This window comes from Eurosta solidaginis, chromosome X (assembly GCF_040869045.1).
Source record: "Eurosta solidaginis isolate ZX-2024a chromosome X, ASM4086904v1, whole genome shotgun sequence".
Classification (NCBI taxonomy): Eukaryota; Metazoa; Arthropoda; class Insecta; order Diptera; family Tephritidae; genus Eurosta; species Eurosta solidaginis.
This window is the reverse complement of record NC_090324.1, coordinates 155,182,069-155,199,934: the sequence shown is the minus strand read 5'-3', so window position 1 is coordinate 155,199,934 and position 17,866 is coordinate 155,182,069. Positions and strand designations below refer to the sequence as shown.

General features: G+C 37.9%; 1 protein-coding gene across 6 annotated transcripts in view; it reads right to left on the bottom strand.

Moving 5' to 3' along the window:
• Gyf (GIGYF family protein Gyf) overlaps window positions 1-17,866 on the bottom strand; it is a 955,717-nt gene that overhangs the window by 628,771 nt on the left and 309,080 nt on the right. For all 6 annotated transcript variants that reach the window (XM_067757906.1, XM_067757909.1, XM_067757905.1 and 3 more), the window contains 3 exons: window positions 8,340-8,513; window positions 8,010-8,286; window positions 4,000-7,950 (listed from right to left, as the gene is read on the bottom strand). In XM_067757906.1, coding sequence (XP_067614007.1) covers window positions 4,000-7,950; window positions 8,010-8,286; window positions 8,340-8,513 — 4,402 coding nt within the window. The remainder of the gene's footprint in view (window positions 1-3,999; window positions 7,951-8,009; window positions 8,287-8,339; window positions 8,514-17,866) is intronic.

The window sequence follows — 17,866 nt, the reverse complement described above, 5'->3', positions numbered from 1 at the left end:
CAAACAACTATCTGAAACGAATTGGTCTTCCAGAAAAACAGCATTTCTACTAATGGTTATTTTACCAGTATTTGGTTTCATAAATCGATATGCCTTGGATTCTGTACAATAGCCAACAAATAAAAGTTCTTCGCCTTTAGAATCGAGCTTCTTTCTTTTCTCTTTTGGGATATGTAATACAGATTTACAACCAAACACTCTCAAATGTTTCAAGTTTATTTTTCTACCAAGCCATACTTCTTCTGGAATATTACCATTTAGTCCTCTACAAGGCGACCTATTCACTAGATACACGGCTGTATTTACCGCCTCCGCCCAGTACCTTTTGCCAAGCTTTGATTGTATGAGCATACAACGTGCCTTCTCGATCAACGTCCTGTTCATACGTTCTGCCATTCCATTCTGCTGGGGCGTATACGGGGCTGTTCTTTGGTGAACAATTCCAGCAGACCTCATTATACTTTCCATCTTTTTGTTGGAGAACTCTGTACCATTATCCGTCCTTAAAGTTTTAATTTTCCTACCAGTCTGATTCTCAACCAACTGTTTAAACTGACAAAATATTTCTGCAACTTGACACTTCGACTTCAAAAAATACCCAAAAACTTTTCTAGAGAAGTCATCAATGAATGTCAGAAGATAGATAGACACTCCATACGAAGCTACTTCCATTGGACCACACAAGTCAGAATGTACGACTTCAAGCATATCCTTAGCTCTATTTCCAAGGTCTTTAAATGGCAGTTGTGACATTTTTCCCTTCGCACAAACTGTACATTGATTGTTTTCTAAAAAGTCCGCTTTAGTTCACCAACGCGATCTACCAACTTCATTAAGTTATCATGACATGGATGACCCAAGCGTTTATGCCAAATTCCGGCGTCGTTATTCGATTTCACTATATAAACTGACTTCTGTGCCCTATTTAAGCGAAACATACCATCTACCATACTACCTGTTGCAATTGTATTTTTATTACAATCAATTACCTTGCATCCCGTAGAATTAAAAACGACTTCAAGACCATATTTCACAATTTTCGATATGGACAACAAATTTGTATGTGCGCCCGGTAAATATAAAACATCTCGCAAACAGATTTCTTCGGTTTTATTATCATCAATTACCTTCACATCAATGTTTCCAAAATGATCCCCGTCCATTGAAGAGTTGTTAGCCGTAACAATGCTAAACTTCGAACATGGTGTAATTGTACTGAACGCAGATGAATCATTGCACATATGCGCTGTAGCCCCTGAATCAAAAAACCACTCACCATCTATGCATTCTCTAGCTGACATTGCCGCAAACATTGACTTTTTCTTCGGCTTTACAATATTTTTCTTCGGACAGTTTGTTTAATATGCCCAAATTCTTGACATCCGTAGCATTTCGGTCCCTTTCTATAATTTTTATTATTAGACTTACTTGGCTTTCCCAACAATGCAATGTCCTGGTTAAAGGTGACTGACATATCCTGCAACAATTTTGTCTTCACGTAATCTCCGCTTATATCAACTCCAGAATTTTCGATAGCCATGATCATTGGTAGATAGATGTCCGGCAATCCCGCTAACATCAATGCTCCAATCCATTCACTGCTCACTGTTAAACCTACATTGCTTAGTTTATTCGCTGCACACATTATGGTATTCACATAATCTTCCATATTCTGGCAATCTTCCATACGAGTCGTGATCAGCTTTTTCAAAAGACTTACTCTCCGTGTTAGTCCTGAATCCTGAAACGCCCGCTCAAGACTAGCCCACATGTCTTTTGCAGTTGCATCGTTCTGTATCATAACATACAGCATCGGATCCACCAGCAGCACCAGCTTCGATTTCGCCACGACGTTCTTCCTTACATCTGTTTCAGTGCCAATAATACATTTCCACAAGTCTTCCATCTGGAAATACGATTCTACTGCAAAACGCCATTGGTCCCAATTTTCTCGCCCTTTAAGTCGTTCAATTTGAGGAATATTCGTAACCGACATTTCAATGAAAAAATTTTTAAATTAATTTTTTTTAATTTGACAGTTATCGCCTGGGCCCATAACCTATTGTAGTTAATGAAATTTATTGAATGAAAAAATATGAGATACATTTAGACAAGTAATTCAATACGTATATAATATAAACATTTGTATGCTAGATAAAGTACTTCAAGTCTCCAGTACATCAAATACCCATATCGTATATTTCGACTGAAATTAGCTTGTCCGTTTTTTTTTTCGGCGATTGCCGTACGAAGTAGTTATCTTTTTTCAAATAAGAAATAAACAGATAATAGTCCACGTTAGATTATTGGGACGCATCTCTAAATAATTACCGATTATCAAAGAGGAAAATCTATAAGGAGAACTAACTTAATTTAATAGTTATTTAGATTTCCTTTCGTATTAGTAAAGCCCTCAAGATAAAAAATATAAGGCATTTTCGGTGTTTTTATACTGTTTAGTAAAAATTTTTGCCCCCAGTATTTCATTGCTAAAACGGAAAATTTATACGTTTTCTATGGTATTTAAATCTTGTTCGTAGTATAATACATATATGCAACCAATTAAAAAGGGAATTTCGATACCGAATTTCAGATTTTGACGAAGTATTTGAAATTCCGAGAATACACTTTTTGTATGCTTGAATGTATTTTAACGATGCATAATTCCTTTTAGTTTCCTTTTACACATTTAGTTTATTAAGCAGAGCTGCCAAAATTGATACCGAAAACATTTTCTGCACTGGGGATTTTTTGTATTTTTCCCGCCCCTCAAAGCAACCCGCTTTAACATTTATATATGTAAGTTTACTTACATGAAAAATTCTTTATCAGATAACATTTTTGATACATTTTGCTTCCAAATATATAAATTTGTCAAATGCACGCCAGCTGCTGACCTGACAGTTGTCATACATTTTAGTGTTGCGTCTATCAAAAGACCTCTCCGAAACCGTGGGTCGGTTCCATGGTATTTTTGCACTGAACTGCTTATAAAATATTAAACTGATTGGGGCCGACACCAGTTTGCAGTTTGGGATCAAAAATTAAATTCACGCAAATCACCTTACTACACAACTTTTTTCTGGGTATAATAAATTATGAGGTCTACAACAACCGCATGCAACTTTTCAACTTTTCTTACAAATATCTGCTGTCGACAGCTGTCCTAGACTTTTAAATTTTAAAAATTTTACCTACTGTGAAAGAGTTGGCAAGTGGTATGATTATTTTCACAGCACTTTGTATTCAACTGAAAACCTACAGCGTTCCTTTACTTAGCAACCCTTAGTGAAAGATTTGAAAAAATTGAGTCTCGGTTGTGAAACGAAAATATGAACAAACATGGTTTATGATATGAAATGCAAATAATTAATGTACATATGGGTAAGGCTTTCTCAAGTGAGCCCTAGATTGACCTTGGTCAATAGTTCCGATGCTCTTTGGACAGCGCCAAGTTTATTCGTGCATTTTGTTGTGTGTGATTCGAAATAGTTTGATCACTGTAAATTTATATTAACCAGCGTGCTAAGTAGATAATTCCAGAAATGTTTTCACAAGTTGTTTTTTAAAATTTCCGGCCACAAGGCGAAGAAATTGTTCAAATATTTGTTTTTAAAAATATTAATAAAAAGTGACAGCAAAAGAAATTTTTTCAAGAGTTCTTGAATGTTTATTAATTCCATATCCAAAATTGTCCGATTCGGTCGATTATATTGAAATCAATAAATTTCCGGAAACACTGCAAGAATTTTAAAAATTATTAAAAAAAAAAACTATACAGAATTTTACAGGAAGTCAGTCTTCTTCTCGACAATAAAACGTCACTACACAAATATCAAAGCATAATATTGACCTCGACGTATTCAGGACCCACTTGAAAAAATACCATGGTAAAGAAATAAAAGAAATTTGTTGACAGAAACATAAAATTGTTATAACCACTGTCTGGCAAAACTGCCAGGAAGAAGCTTAATATTTCTTTTTAAACTGTATTCTTACCGTCAAGTTTTGTGTTCATATTACTCAGACTTTTCGTGCACCAAACATTGAACTCATTCTCATAGTCCTCTTTCTTATTGGTGGATGATCTTCCGCTCAACGGGAAGTTGTGAGATTGATTCTTATTTTTTTTATCTGCAGCCATGCTGTCGGTATAGTTTCCCCCACATTTTTGCGGAACTTTATTGCAGCTACTTAGAGTCGACGTATTGCTATTCTGTTGATTGTTCTTACTAGTCTTTCCATTTGAATGCCCAGTGTTTTTTATTGCAGGTAGGGTTTGACTTTTTCGCAAGGGTCGTGCATTCGGGTTTCGCACTTGGTTTGAGGCCTGCCCAGTCAGAGAAAAACTCGCACCAATTGAAGGGGGTATCTTTTGATTTCCGACTGCAGCCTGTTTGGAAACATTATAAGAGTCGTTATGACTGCAGGAGCTTACGACTTTTGCTGCTCCCGAGCCAGTTTCTATTATACTATTGTCGGGCGTAACATCAGTACTAAGTTTAACTGGTTCTTCCCAGAATCCCGTGATGCTGCCTGAACCCCACACTTTTGCACCGCTCCATATAGCGGAAATATTTTTAATTCGAGAATTGCTGTTAGTAGTCATTGCAGCAACAACTTGTAGCTCCTCCTGTTCTTTACGTCGCTGCGCCTCTGTCAGCTCATCAGACCTTTTAGCTTCCTCGGCTTGGATTTCTGCAAAACTTTTAACTGGAATCTCTTTTAGAGGTGCGTTCCACTTAAGCATAGGATCTAACGTCTCAACAGTGGCAACAACTCCAGAACGCACCCGCTCCACTTGGCGCTGTTCCATCTGACGTTCCCGTCTTTCAGCTTTCTGAATTTCCGCTAGACATGGACCGCTCGTTGCAGCAACATTAATCTGAGATGACCATGGTGCAATTGAAGATTGAACGCGTGGTTGTTCTACAGCTTGCGAATTAGTGAAACAGGTGATATTTCCTCCCGTTATTGCTTTGCGCCGATGTCCCTGTATTTGCAGCTGCTCTCTTTCTTCAATCATTTGGCGACGCTTATCTTCATCAGTCTTTTGCTGTTGCCTTTTCTCTTCAGCCTGCAGCCGCTTTTTTTCTTCTTTTTGACGACGCTTATCTTCCGGTAAGTCCCGACGAAGATCCTGATGATTCGTTTTGGCACTATCATCAAATTCTTTCGCGGCCTTATTGGACACCGACTGCAGTTTAATTATGCGTTTGGTATTAACATTGTGCTGTTTTTCAGCATTTTCGAACTTATATTGACAGATTGCAGTGATGGGCGCAGGTGACTCTACCATTGGTGAACCATGTTGCTTACATTGTATGGTTGTGTCGATTTGATTTTCCGTGCCACTTATCTTCGAATCTTTTGGGGGAATATATTTTTGTTCGGCTTTGGGTGAACAATTAGGAACGGCTTTAGATATTGTTTCTAATTTTGTTTTGTTTTTAAGTGGTTGCTCCTGCTTTGTTACATCACTTTGAGGTTGGTGCAACATCGATAGCGTCCACAAGCCGCCTTGTATTGATTTCTGTTGTTGTGTTGTTTTTTGCTGTAGTGGATTTTCAAGTGGAAAATTAACAATAACATTATCAGAGGATATGATCTGCGCAGCCGAAGTCGGAATACTTACTAGCAAGTTATCCGACCACTCGTTAGGCGACTGATGAGAAACAATTGGCGACCGATTAACTATGCTAGGTAGCCACGATTGTACTTCTACACTATTTGGATCAAAAGAGCTTCCAGCTAGTATGAACTCACTGTCAGTTAGCAAATCACCACTTCGGTTTCTAATAAATTCCGTAGGGTTTTGGTTTGGATTCAGGGCAAGATTGCTGTTACCCGCAGACATAAACATTCGAATACCAAGGTTATCTAGTATTTCAGTACCAACGGGACCATCCTTAAGAAGATCCATTTTTCCGCTTTCACCGAATACCGTTGGAATTGACTGTTTAAGCGGTGGTGAATTTATATGAAAGTCTGCAGCAGTTAAATATGCAGTTGTATCTGGTACTTTTGTGGCATTTATAAATGCGCCTGTAGTCTGCGAAAATTCATCGTCTTTTTTGGATTCGTCTATTGTAACATCATAAAACTGGTCTGTTCCTCCCGAAGGGCTTAAGCGAGCTAAAGGATTATTTACAACTGATACATTGCGAAAAAAGTCCGCTCGTCTTTGGAGCTTTTGCTGTAGAACAGTCTCTTTCTCCGATGGAGTAAGCTGCTGAAAACATTCATTAGCTGCTAGATCGTTATAGACTAAGATTTCTGGGCTAGGCAGCATTTGGAAATGCATACTCGAAATGTCTAAGGGGGCCATAATACCTTTTCTATTGTTAACCACAAAATCATCCCCTATGTTCATATTACCTTTAAGTTGACTTCCGTGTTCAAGATGTTGATGTGCCTGGTATCCCAGGCCATAATCCGCAACAGGCCTTCGGGTCTGCTCTACTTTCGCCACTTCTGTGTCAGCTAAGTTCAAAGTTTCTAACTGTGGTAATAAATGGCTATGGGTGAAAGGCATATTGTCATTGCAAAGCTTTATTAGCTCCCCCAGAGAACGGAAATGCGAGTCACACAATCGACGAACATATAAATTTCCGTTGAAATAGCCAGCGCGGTACCATTCAGTCATTTCTATAGCCGTGAATGGGCCTTGCACCTTAGATTGTGGATCCCTGTAATACCATAGATCTGCATTTGTTGTTGTTGAATTTGAAGAATTGATTTCATGAGTCAAATCTGCAATTGGTGTAAGATTTTTCAATTCTACTTCTGCAAGTTGCTGCTGCTTCCAATTGTGATGATGCATAGTAGGATGATCGATGACAAGGCTACCTCTGTAAAGTTGAATACCCTTATGACCACCTCCATTGGCTAGTGTAGGTGCTATTGTAGGAGAACTTTGGTCTGGTATTTGAATAACTGAGTTTTGGGGGCTAACAATAGTAGAGACAGCCATGAAAACATTCCTCACTGGAGCGGAAGATTTTATGGGCGCCGACTGCACTATATGTTCTGATTTAATTTCGTTTCCACCATTATTATTTGATATGACAGTGTCATCGTCCATAATAAGCTTTTCGATCATATCATCTGCTACTTTTTGCATACGATCGGACAAATCGTGTTTGTCATTGCACGCACTTTCCTCTAAAAGATTATCAACTACAGTTTTGTAAGACCCAATATTGGGCGAAGTAGCTGTTGATTGTAAAATCATGTCCGCAGTACTCGCATTCAATATGCTTTCTTCATGACGCTGCACAATATCAGGGTTTTTCGTTCCCAACTCTTCAGCAATGCCACGGATTTTATAAGCATGCCTATTTAAAGAGTTTTCTACTTTTTCTTCGGATAATTGTATCGAATCTCTAATATTCGCACATTTTATCAAATTGTTTATATGTTGATCACCCTCCACTGGCTCATTCGTTACTTTAGTTGATTCCTGAGATTTGTTATTTCCCACATTATTAGCTTCGTTGTTATGTATGGAATTTTCACATTTGGAGTTGTTTTTTCTCTCAGTCTGCTTGTCGATAGTACTGTCGTCAGTTTCTTCGACAGAGCCGTGGAAAGCACCGCTTGCGTCAAAAGTCCCACCTCCATCGGAGGGGTATTCCATTGCCCATTCAGGTAAAATATCTTCATTATCTACGGACGAAGATTTACCTACACCAGTATTTGCATTCCACTGAGTCTTACGTACTGATGGTACGTTTAATAAGGAAACAGAACTAGAGGTTCGACTAGAAGACTGGTTAGTACTCCCGCAAGGACTCTGAGTAGTTTTGGTTACACTTATGCCTGCACAACCTCGTTCATTAACTGTTGTTATAGTTGAATTCGAACGTTGCATTGTTGGAGCAATCCCGTAACCAGCATCAGTAGTATTCACCGGTTGCGAATCGTCATCGCGCCAACTTGTTGAGCGACCTATTAATGGATTATACATATAAATCCTGCAGAAAAAAACTTTCTCAAACTACACATACCCCAGCGATGACTCCCTAAGAAATTGTTACTGAGATTATTGCTACCACGCCAACCATCCATATTACCCACATAATTTGTTAAATGATCTTCTAATCCGTCCTCATTCCGACTCCGTCGCCAATTTTCCAAGTTTCGAGGATGATTGGAAAAGTCCTTTCGTGGACTTGAGTTTGGCGTGTCACTCCACTCTGGATGCAAACCAAACCCACATATGTTCCCAACACCAGTGTTCAACGAATCCCCGACACCGTTGCGATCAGAGCAGCCACGTTCAATCTAACATAAAGATACCTCATTTTGAAGTTTTAAAATATATTGAAAGTAATTACCTTATGCAGTGCTGAGCGTGTATCTTCATCGTCGAACATTGCGGTTGGTCTTTGATATATCTGGAGATAATTTGATTTACCGCGAATTCGACCTCGGTCAACTGATCCTCCCCGACCAGTGCCCCTAGAAGGATTGTTGAAACCAACTGGGGAACGTTGAATCCATGAAGCTCGCTGATTTCAAATAAGAAAAAAGAAAGAAATTAACAGCTTCGTTGCAATATATTTTTTGGGTTTCGGGAATTGTATCTTTCAAAACATGTTTTAAGTGTCCGTAGTTTTAGAGCCAGGAAAAGTAGACTACTGGTGGGTTACATTTTAATAGTTTATTGGTACATTTTTTTTTTATATGGGTTATAGATGACAGCGGGAATATAAAATCAAGGGGCGCGATGAGGATGTAGACATTCCGGCAAGGGATTTGGAGGGGGACAAACATATCACTGATACGGCTTCTACCAAAATAAAAAAAGCCATCAACACAGTATTGAGTACCTACGTCAGCGAAACAGCAGACCGAAGAAAGTCTCTTAGTCCCTACCACCTTCTGCACCGTTTGCCAGCACAGAATATATATGTTTGCGACATGTGCCCAATGTAGCTCCTGGCTTGGCCGGTGTAACTTTCCTAGATGTTCTGGTCTCAGCGACGGCAACCCCCGACGGGTTTCATCGCATCATGTGGCCAGGCCGCAAAAAAAACTACACCGGGTACTCCAATGGGACGTTCAGTCAAAGGGCCACAACAGCACTTGCGTCCTGGCCACCCTCAACTCAGGCGTAGTCACTCGTCACTTATCCCCAGACTATCAACATCTCCCCCGTTGTACTTCAGAATATTGCAGTTAAACTGTAATGGGTAAACTGGGAAGATCGCGGAGATAGTTGATTTTATGAAGCGGCATAACATCCGCATTGCTGCGATCCAGGAGACCAAACTCACAGCAAGATCTGCTTTGCAGACCTGCTCTGGGTATAACGTCCATAGAAAAAATCGCGAGGGCGAAAATGTAGGTGGTCTCGCGTTTATCACCCACCACTCAGTGCAATATGATCTTTTTGTTCCCGAAATCGGCCGCAGGAACAGTGTTCTGGAACGTCAAGGCATATCTGCCAGGTCAGGGGATGTAAAAATAGAAATCATCAACATCTACATCCCTCCTGTCACCTGTTGCCACAGTGGATTCTGCCCTGACATCAGCGCACTACTCATTGGCGATAATTACATTATCTTAGGCGATATCAATACCCACCACGATCTATGCCATTCTAACCTACAGGCGGACAGTAGGGGTGAGATGTGGGCGGACCAAATAGAAAAAAACAACGTTCTGCACGATAAACGGAGACGCCCCCACTAGTATTGTAGGAAGCTGTCGCAGTTCGCCAGATTTATCAATCGTAAGGCCTAGTAAACGGCGTCAACTGGCTGTCGATGATAGCATTGGCATCCGACCACCTACCCATACTTCTTTCCTTCGAGCTATCTGCCGACTTCATCACCACTGAAAAACACTTTCATCAATTTTAAGAAAGGAAAGTGGGATAATTACAAAACTTATACTGACAATGATTTTGCTGCCCACCCTATCCCGGCTGATGGCCGTCAAGGGGAGCATGCTTTCCGCAAGATCGTTAAATCCGCTTCGGCTCGTTTTATTCCCGCCGGAGGAGTCCCGAAAATCCGGCCACATTTTACAGCGTAGCCCGCGAGAGAACGTGACCTTATAAGACAGCACGACCCCGGCGACCTCTAAATAAGGAATATAAACCAACGCATCAGATTGCTAGTGGATGAACACAAGCGGGCGAAATGGGAGGACACTTAAAGATTAGTAACCTCTCTGCCGGTGTAGGTAAACTATAGTCCACCGTAAAGTCCCTATCGAACCCGACTAAGCAAAATGACATAATCTCTATCGCCTTTGGCGATAAAGTGCTGTTGGATGCGAAAAAATGCGCGAGCGATTTTTTCCGACAATAGCATGCATTCTACGGTTGACAAAGCCAGATGGCGTGCCAAAAGACGCGCACACAAGTACAAATACAGCGCATTTCCAATTACCATCACCGCCGAAGAGGTTGAAGATGCCATCGTTCACGCTAAATCATCTAAAGCAGGAGCCCCGACGGTATAGCCATGCCGATGCTTAAAAAACTAGGCGAAGAAGGACTTAATTATCTAGCGCAACCTGTCCCTGTCCACCTTCCTTATCCCCGAAAAATGGAAAATGGCCAGGGCGGAAGCATAGGAGACAACATGGCTTTCGAAAAGTACATAGCACTTCCACCGCGCTAAACGCCATAAACACGCAAATGAATTGCGGATTAAATCAAAAAACCCCATCATAGGACAGTACTCGTTGCGCTAGACCTGTCAAAAGCTTTTGATACGGTCAACCACGGCAGGCTACTGCAAGACCTGGAAGGGTCCTCCCTTCATCCAAGTATCAAAAGGTGGACCGCAAATTATCTGTCTGGTTGGAAAACATAGGTGTAATTCAGGAACATAACATCTTAACCCAAGAAGAATTAAACAAGGGGTATCACAGGGTGGTGTCCTATCCGCACATCTGCTTAACTTCCACATATCAAAGCTACCTTCCCACCAGAATGAGTCAGTATCATTTCCTACGCCTATGACTGCACAATAATGGCCACAGGCCCAGGCCCACACATCGATGAGCTTTGTAATAAAATTAACAGCTATCTCTCTAATCTCTACAGTTTCTTCGCCTCGCGAAACCTGACATTGTCACAGACCAAATCATCGGCGACCTTTATAAAACTCTGAGATTTCTGCATGACATATTGAACTGAATTTTATCTAGAACTGATGGGAGTCCAGAATCGACCAATGATAAATAAGCAAGATAGAATAGATGCTGGTCTACTGCCATGCCTGTATAGATTAATAAGAAGGCATCAAAATTCGTAGGACGCACTATGGCTCTTGCAAAAATAATATTTTAAAGATTTAAACTGAAATTGAAAGCTAATTTCTCGGTGTTTAAGTATTTCAAAAACACAGGGTGCCACAGCAGCAGGGTTCTTCACAAAAAGTCGTGAAAATTGAAAAATTTTAAATCTAAAAAAAATAATAGGCTTTTTTGACCAATTGTTTTTATTTCATTTTTTCGACCTAACGTTTCGCCAGACTTCGTAGCATCTTCAGAGGTAATCTAATTTGTTAACAACAAAAAATTATTACATTAATTTGTGGTATAAACATTACATTAATGTATATATATATAAATTTACTTTATATATATAACAAGAACAATACTAACATTAATTTACATATGTAAACAACACTTACGTAATATATTATTTAACTATTAAAACTAAAAACATTAGTACCATTTTACACTGGTATCATTGTCTCATTGTCATACTAACTCTTAACTATAAACATAAAAGGTAAACAGCTGCTATATTTTGTGTGTCTTCTTTTTTGTTCACCGTATTTTCCTTTTTTTCCAATTTTTTCAAGCTTTCCAATGTATATCTGGCTCTCCCGTGTTTGTTCCTATCTATTATTTTGGTATTTGCCAGATAAGCTGTGTCTTTTTAGTAAAAACTTAAAAAAAAAAATTCGGCCATACTTACATCTTATGTTTAAGCATATACCCAGATAACCTAAAGATTTTATTGATATTAGAGAAAAATTGCAAATGGCGATGGTTACTAGGACATGTTTCTGAATTTCACTTCTTCATCAGCTAGCTTCTCGGCTTCTCGGAGCAGAGGGTTGAACTCGAATCCCCAACATTAATATCATATAATATCAATAACAAAACAATTGTATATAGCAACATGGGCAAGTCTCGTTAATTAAATACAGATGATAACCTTGATATAATAGTTAACAGCGGAAGCACTGCTGATAACAAAAAAACAAGCAATGCTGTAATAGTCTGGACGAAGGGGACATGTTTTCGTTCCAGATTTCGACGATTGTAAGATCATTTTCCATGTTGGCGGAGTGAAGTCTCCGTTCCAGATTTTAACTTTATGAGATTTAAGGTTATATCCAGATGGAAAGGACCGGTCTCCGTGTCAGATTGGATTTATTTTGTTATGTTTGGTTTTTTTTTTTATTTTTTATTTTGTAAACCTTCGCCCAATAATTTAAAATTATAGACTAGGTAGGAGCTGTGGCTGCCAGGGCCTTAAGCTCGATCGTAACAAATAAATACTATTATTATTATTTTTATAATTATATTTGTTCTTTTTAACGTAATGTATGTTTCTACTATATATGTAGTTTCAAATTATATCGTTGAATAGAGTTTTGTTAGTTTCAGAAATGAAATAATATTTTCTGTGTTTTCTGTGGTAGGGTTAGAAAGGGATTGCATTATGGAGTTGTTGGGGAAAAGGATATTTCTATGAGCACTAAATGCCGGGCACTCAGTTAAAATATGACTGATACTTATTGGTTGCTTGTGTGGGTTAGTTAACTTGTACCAGTGTAACGACAAGTTCCATGTATGAATTGTTGAGTTTGTTTTGCATCGGTTATTTACATATTTTTTTATATCCATTGTGTCAAAGTTCGTATGCATAATAAGAGGAGCTAAAGATGCGTATTTGGCAGTTTCATCAGCTAATTCATTTCCTGCAATACCTTTGTGGCTAGGTATCCATATTAGGATAATTTTTGGCGAGTGTTTGTAGAGATCTTCTCTTATAGTATAAGGGTAGTAGTCACTGTTGGATTGGTTCTTAATTGCATCTAACGCAGACAATGAGTCGGAGCATATCGCGAACTTTACTCGTAGTTTCTTAACTGTGTTAACTGCTGTGAAAATGGCTATCATTTCGGCAGTAAATACTGAGCTGAACTCAGGAAGGTTGCCGACAGATAGTTGACTGTGCTCTGTGGTTACACTATACCCTATACATTGTTTAGTTTTAGAACCATCAGTAAATATGAACTGAAAGTTGTGAAGTTCGCTTTTTAGTTTTAAAAATTCCTGTTGAAACATATCTGGTGAAGATTGCTTCTTATGTTTTCGTAATTTGTCGATTATCAGATTTTGCGGATTGAAAAATGGTGGTATGCTATGTGCAATGCATTTTTGTGGCTGGTGAGGAATTTCAAACTTTTTGCAAAGGTTTAGTGCTCTGATTAAAGCGGACGGTAATTTGTTGCTAGTTTTTCTTTTGGCGTGATTTGTTTTTAGTTTATATAGTGCTGTGTCCGCACAGTGAATAATGATTTTGAAGAGCATTTGTGTGAGGCGGTCTCTTTTTAATTTGAGAGGTTCTATTCCGGACTCGGTAAGCATGCAATTTGTTGGTGTTGTTCTGAATGCACCGAGGGCCTTCTGATTGCTGCATTAATTAAAGTTGTAATTTTGTTTAAAATGTTGTTGGCGCAGTATCCGTAGATGAATAGACCGTAGTCGATGTTGGTGAGTATTATCGTTTTATAACATAGATGAGCATGTTAGTGTTACAACACAGTTTGATACTACTTAAAGATTTAATTATGTTGAGCCTGTTTGAAAGTGAAGAGCAAAGTTCATCGATGTGTGTTTTCCAGGTGTATATATGGTCTATGATTATGCCAAGAATTTTTAATTTGTATACATACTCTAATTGTATGTTTTGTAGTGTTATTTCGCTTCCACATAACTGCTTTCTACATATGTGCATTTGTTTGCATTTGTTAGGGGATAGAAGTGCGCCAGAGGACACACCACCTGTCGTTATTTTCAAACAGAGAGATAAGATTAACTTCTGGATTTTTGCCTTTATTGTGTTTAATAATTAGATGGAAATCGTCTGCATAGGCTGTTAATTTTATTTCTGTATGGAGTTCTATTACGTTACATAAGTTGTTGTATGCTAATAGAAAGAGAACGACTGAGAGTGGGGATCCTTGAGGTATTCCGTTATGTAATGGCTGTACACTGGAGAAATTGTTATTTACATATACCATAATTTTCCTGTTAGTCATGAAGTTGTGTATGAAGCTGATAATTTTGGGGCCAATATTCCAATCTTTTAGTTGATTGATCACAGTGTGGATACCTAGTCTGTCAAAAGCTTTGGCGAAATCTAATCCGACTATTGTAGTGTGACATAGGGAGAGGGAATCAGTAATCAGATGGTCTACGTAAAGTAGAGCTTCTGTTACGGATTTCCCTTTTCTAAACCCAAATTGATGGGCATTGAGTAGTTTATTTTGCAGTATAAACCATCATACCCTGTTTGCTATAATTTTCTCCAATAGCTTGGCACAACATGCGTTGAGGGAGATGGGACGGTAAGATGTTATTAAAGGTTTGTCCGCTTTGGGTTTTAATATAACGATAAGACTGGTTTTGTACATCTGTGGTATATAGGTATTGAAAATAGTTATATAAATTAAGAAGTCTCTTTTGGACGGAGATGGAGAGATTTTTTAACATCGGATAATTAATTCGGTCGTAGCCCGGAGTTTTTCCTGTTAATTTGTTAAGCGCTGATTTAAATTCAATAATGGTAATCTGGGAGTCAATTGGACTGGGATTTGAATTATTTTCACTATTGTATATTTGGTTCGATATTGCTTGTTTGCATGTTTGAAATGTGGTTGAGAATTTGTCATCAGAGGATTCTTTGGACCAGTTTTTCGCAAATTCTTCAGCAATTAACTTGGGTTCGGTTATATTTGCAGGTGTTGTACTGTTACTTAGGCAATGTATCCTGTTTTGCTTAATGTTATAACCATAAAGCCTTCTTATGTTGCTCCAGATTTTAGAGGTTGGTGTATTCGGATTAATTTCGGCTGTGAATTTAGAAAGTGATTCCTGTTTAGCCTTTTTGACTTCTTTTCTGAACTTTTCAGATGCTTTTTTGAATTCAATTATATTGTCTGTATTGATATGCCGTTTAAGCATATTCAAATGTGTGTTTTTAATGTTCTTTAGAATATGAAGTTGGGGGTTCCACCATGGAACTTTGTGTTTTGTAGTGGTTGATAATTTAGGTATAGAGGCGTGTGCGCTTTGTTATATGATTTTGTTGATATTCGCGGCTTCTTTATTTATATTAGTTGTATGTGAAATTAGTTCATTGTAGCTATGAGTTTTCTCGGTAAATTTTTCCCAGTTTGCTTTTTTATAATTGAAGGTTGGTTTCCAATGTTCTTGATTAATTGTAGGTGGGGGGAAAAGATATATAAGAATCGGAAAATGATCACTGCCGTGTAAACTGTTCTCCGTTTTCCATTTTGCCTGAAGCGCTATTGTGGGCATACAGAATGATAGGTCGGGATGAGTGAAAGTGTTTCGTGTACTAAAATGAGTTGGTGACCCATCGTTAAGTAAAATGAAATTAGATTGCTGAATAAAATCAGCTATAAGTTTTCCTTTTTTATTATCAACTGGAGATCCCCAGAGTCTGTGGTGACTGTTAAAGTCGCCGGTAATAATGTTAGGGATACGTGTACTTGTAAAGACGTTATGGAGATTGTTATTATTGAAGCATTTATTTGGTGGTATATATGCTGAAACAATCCCAAATTTTATGCTGGATTGAATCTCTACGAAAACTGCGTCGAAATCGTTGAATGTCTTAGTACCATTGTATTGAATCGATTTGTGGATTAAAAGCCCAGCACCACCATAAGAGTTTGTTGAGTTATGTGTAATTAGTGAATAATTGATAGGAACTGGAAGGGGTGTGTTGGTATTGGGTGTGGTGTGAAGTTCTTGGAGGGAAATGATTTACGGCCTGTGTTTTTTTATTAATATTAGTAGTTGGTTATAATTATTCAAATAACCTCTTACATTCCATTGTAGAATAGTTACTGCCATTGTTTTTATATTGGATTTATATATGTATATGGCTAAATAAATCTGTATCAATGTAGTATAAGTTTTACTTAATAGCTATTTAAATACCTAAATATATGGTTTATTATTGTGCCTTAGTGCTTTTTTTGGTAAATATATATCGATTTATGTATGTTTTAATTTTGCATTAACTTAGTATAAGATTTATATGGATTTATCGATGTACATATGTGCAAAGTATATGCAAACATATATTTTAGGTTATGATTTTTTTTTAAAAATATGTATATGATTTATGTATATTCCATACTAACGTCCTGGTCGTTGTACGGATTGTATGAGCTTTGAGCGTGGTCTTGATGATTATCCTTTTTGTTTTTGTTTTTCAATAAATTTATAGTTTTTCTGTTTGTATTTCTGGGTAGAATTCTTAGGAGAGTGGCACTGCCGTTTTTATTTGGCTTAGATGATAGCGATGATGATGGAGCCTCGTTGAGAATTGCATCAATTTGTAAATTGTTAAAGTACTTGTATTTGCTGTGATACTTTCGGAAATTTGTATTTTTTCGCGATTATCACTTATTGAAAATGTGCTTTCATTTTGTTTGTGTAATTGTTTGTAAATGCCTATGGCTTTTTTGTGACTTACTTTTTGAATAGTTTTTATGGTTGTGATCTCTTGATGTTTGATGAATATTGGGCAACACTTATCTAATGTTGAGTGAGAGGTGAGCGAGATTTTACTCTCTGTACAATTTACACATGTTGGAATATTTTTGCATTGCTCGTCTGCATTAGGGTTGTTATGTTCTGGTAAGGTGCATTTGGTGCATGCTTTTGGATTTTCGCATACTTTAAATGAGTGGTCAAAGCTTAAACAATTTTTACAGCGTAAAGGTTTTGGAATATATGGTCGTATATTGGTTTGATGGTAGCCAATCATGATATGCTCCTGTAGTGTAGATTGGGGAAAATTAGGATTATCAGACCTGTTTCTTGCTCTTCACCTTCGCCTTTCTTTATAATTTTCCAAACTTCTGTAACACCCTGTTCCGCCAGTTCGCTTAATATTAATTCTTCACTAATGCCTCTCAAGTCATTTGAGTAAATAATTCCTTTGCTGCTGTTGAGCGTAAGGTTTTCGATGACGGAGACTTCGATGTCTTTGGTAAATGAGGTGATTTTGAGTAGTTTGTTTGCCCGTTCGGCACTTTTGGCTTTGACAAATAATGTACCGTTTTGCAATTTTTTACATTCCTCAACTTCGCCTTCACAATGGTTATCTATAATCTTTTTAATTAGAAAAGGTGAAAAATTTTTAAGAGTTTCGCCAGTTTCACTTTTTCTAGATATAATCATGAACTGGCCATGCGATTCTACCATTTTTCTATTTATTTGTTTGTTTTTCCCACCGAGTTGGCTATTTAATTCACTTTTTTGTTTTTGTTTTTATTTATATGTGTGCACTTGATACACGGGAGCCGTCGGTTTTTTAGAGTACGTTTTGAGAGTTGGTCTGAGACTGGTGTTTGGTTTTAATTTTAATAAAATGTTTTATTTTAAAATGAGTTTGGTTGTGTGGCGAACGCTTTAATAATTTCGTAAAATTATATTGACCCTCTAACATGCCTTTATGTGGCTGACAACTGTGGCGGGGAAATTCGCCGTATGCGCAATAATGTGTTTTATTCTTAACTTTTGGCGTTTTTCCATATTTCATTTGCCATTCGTGGTTATT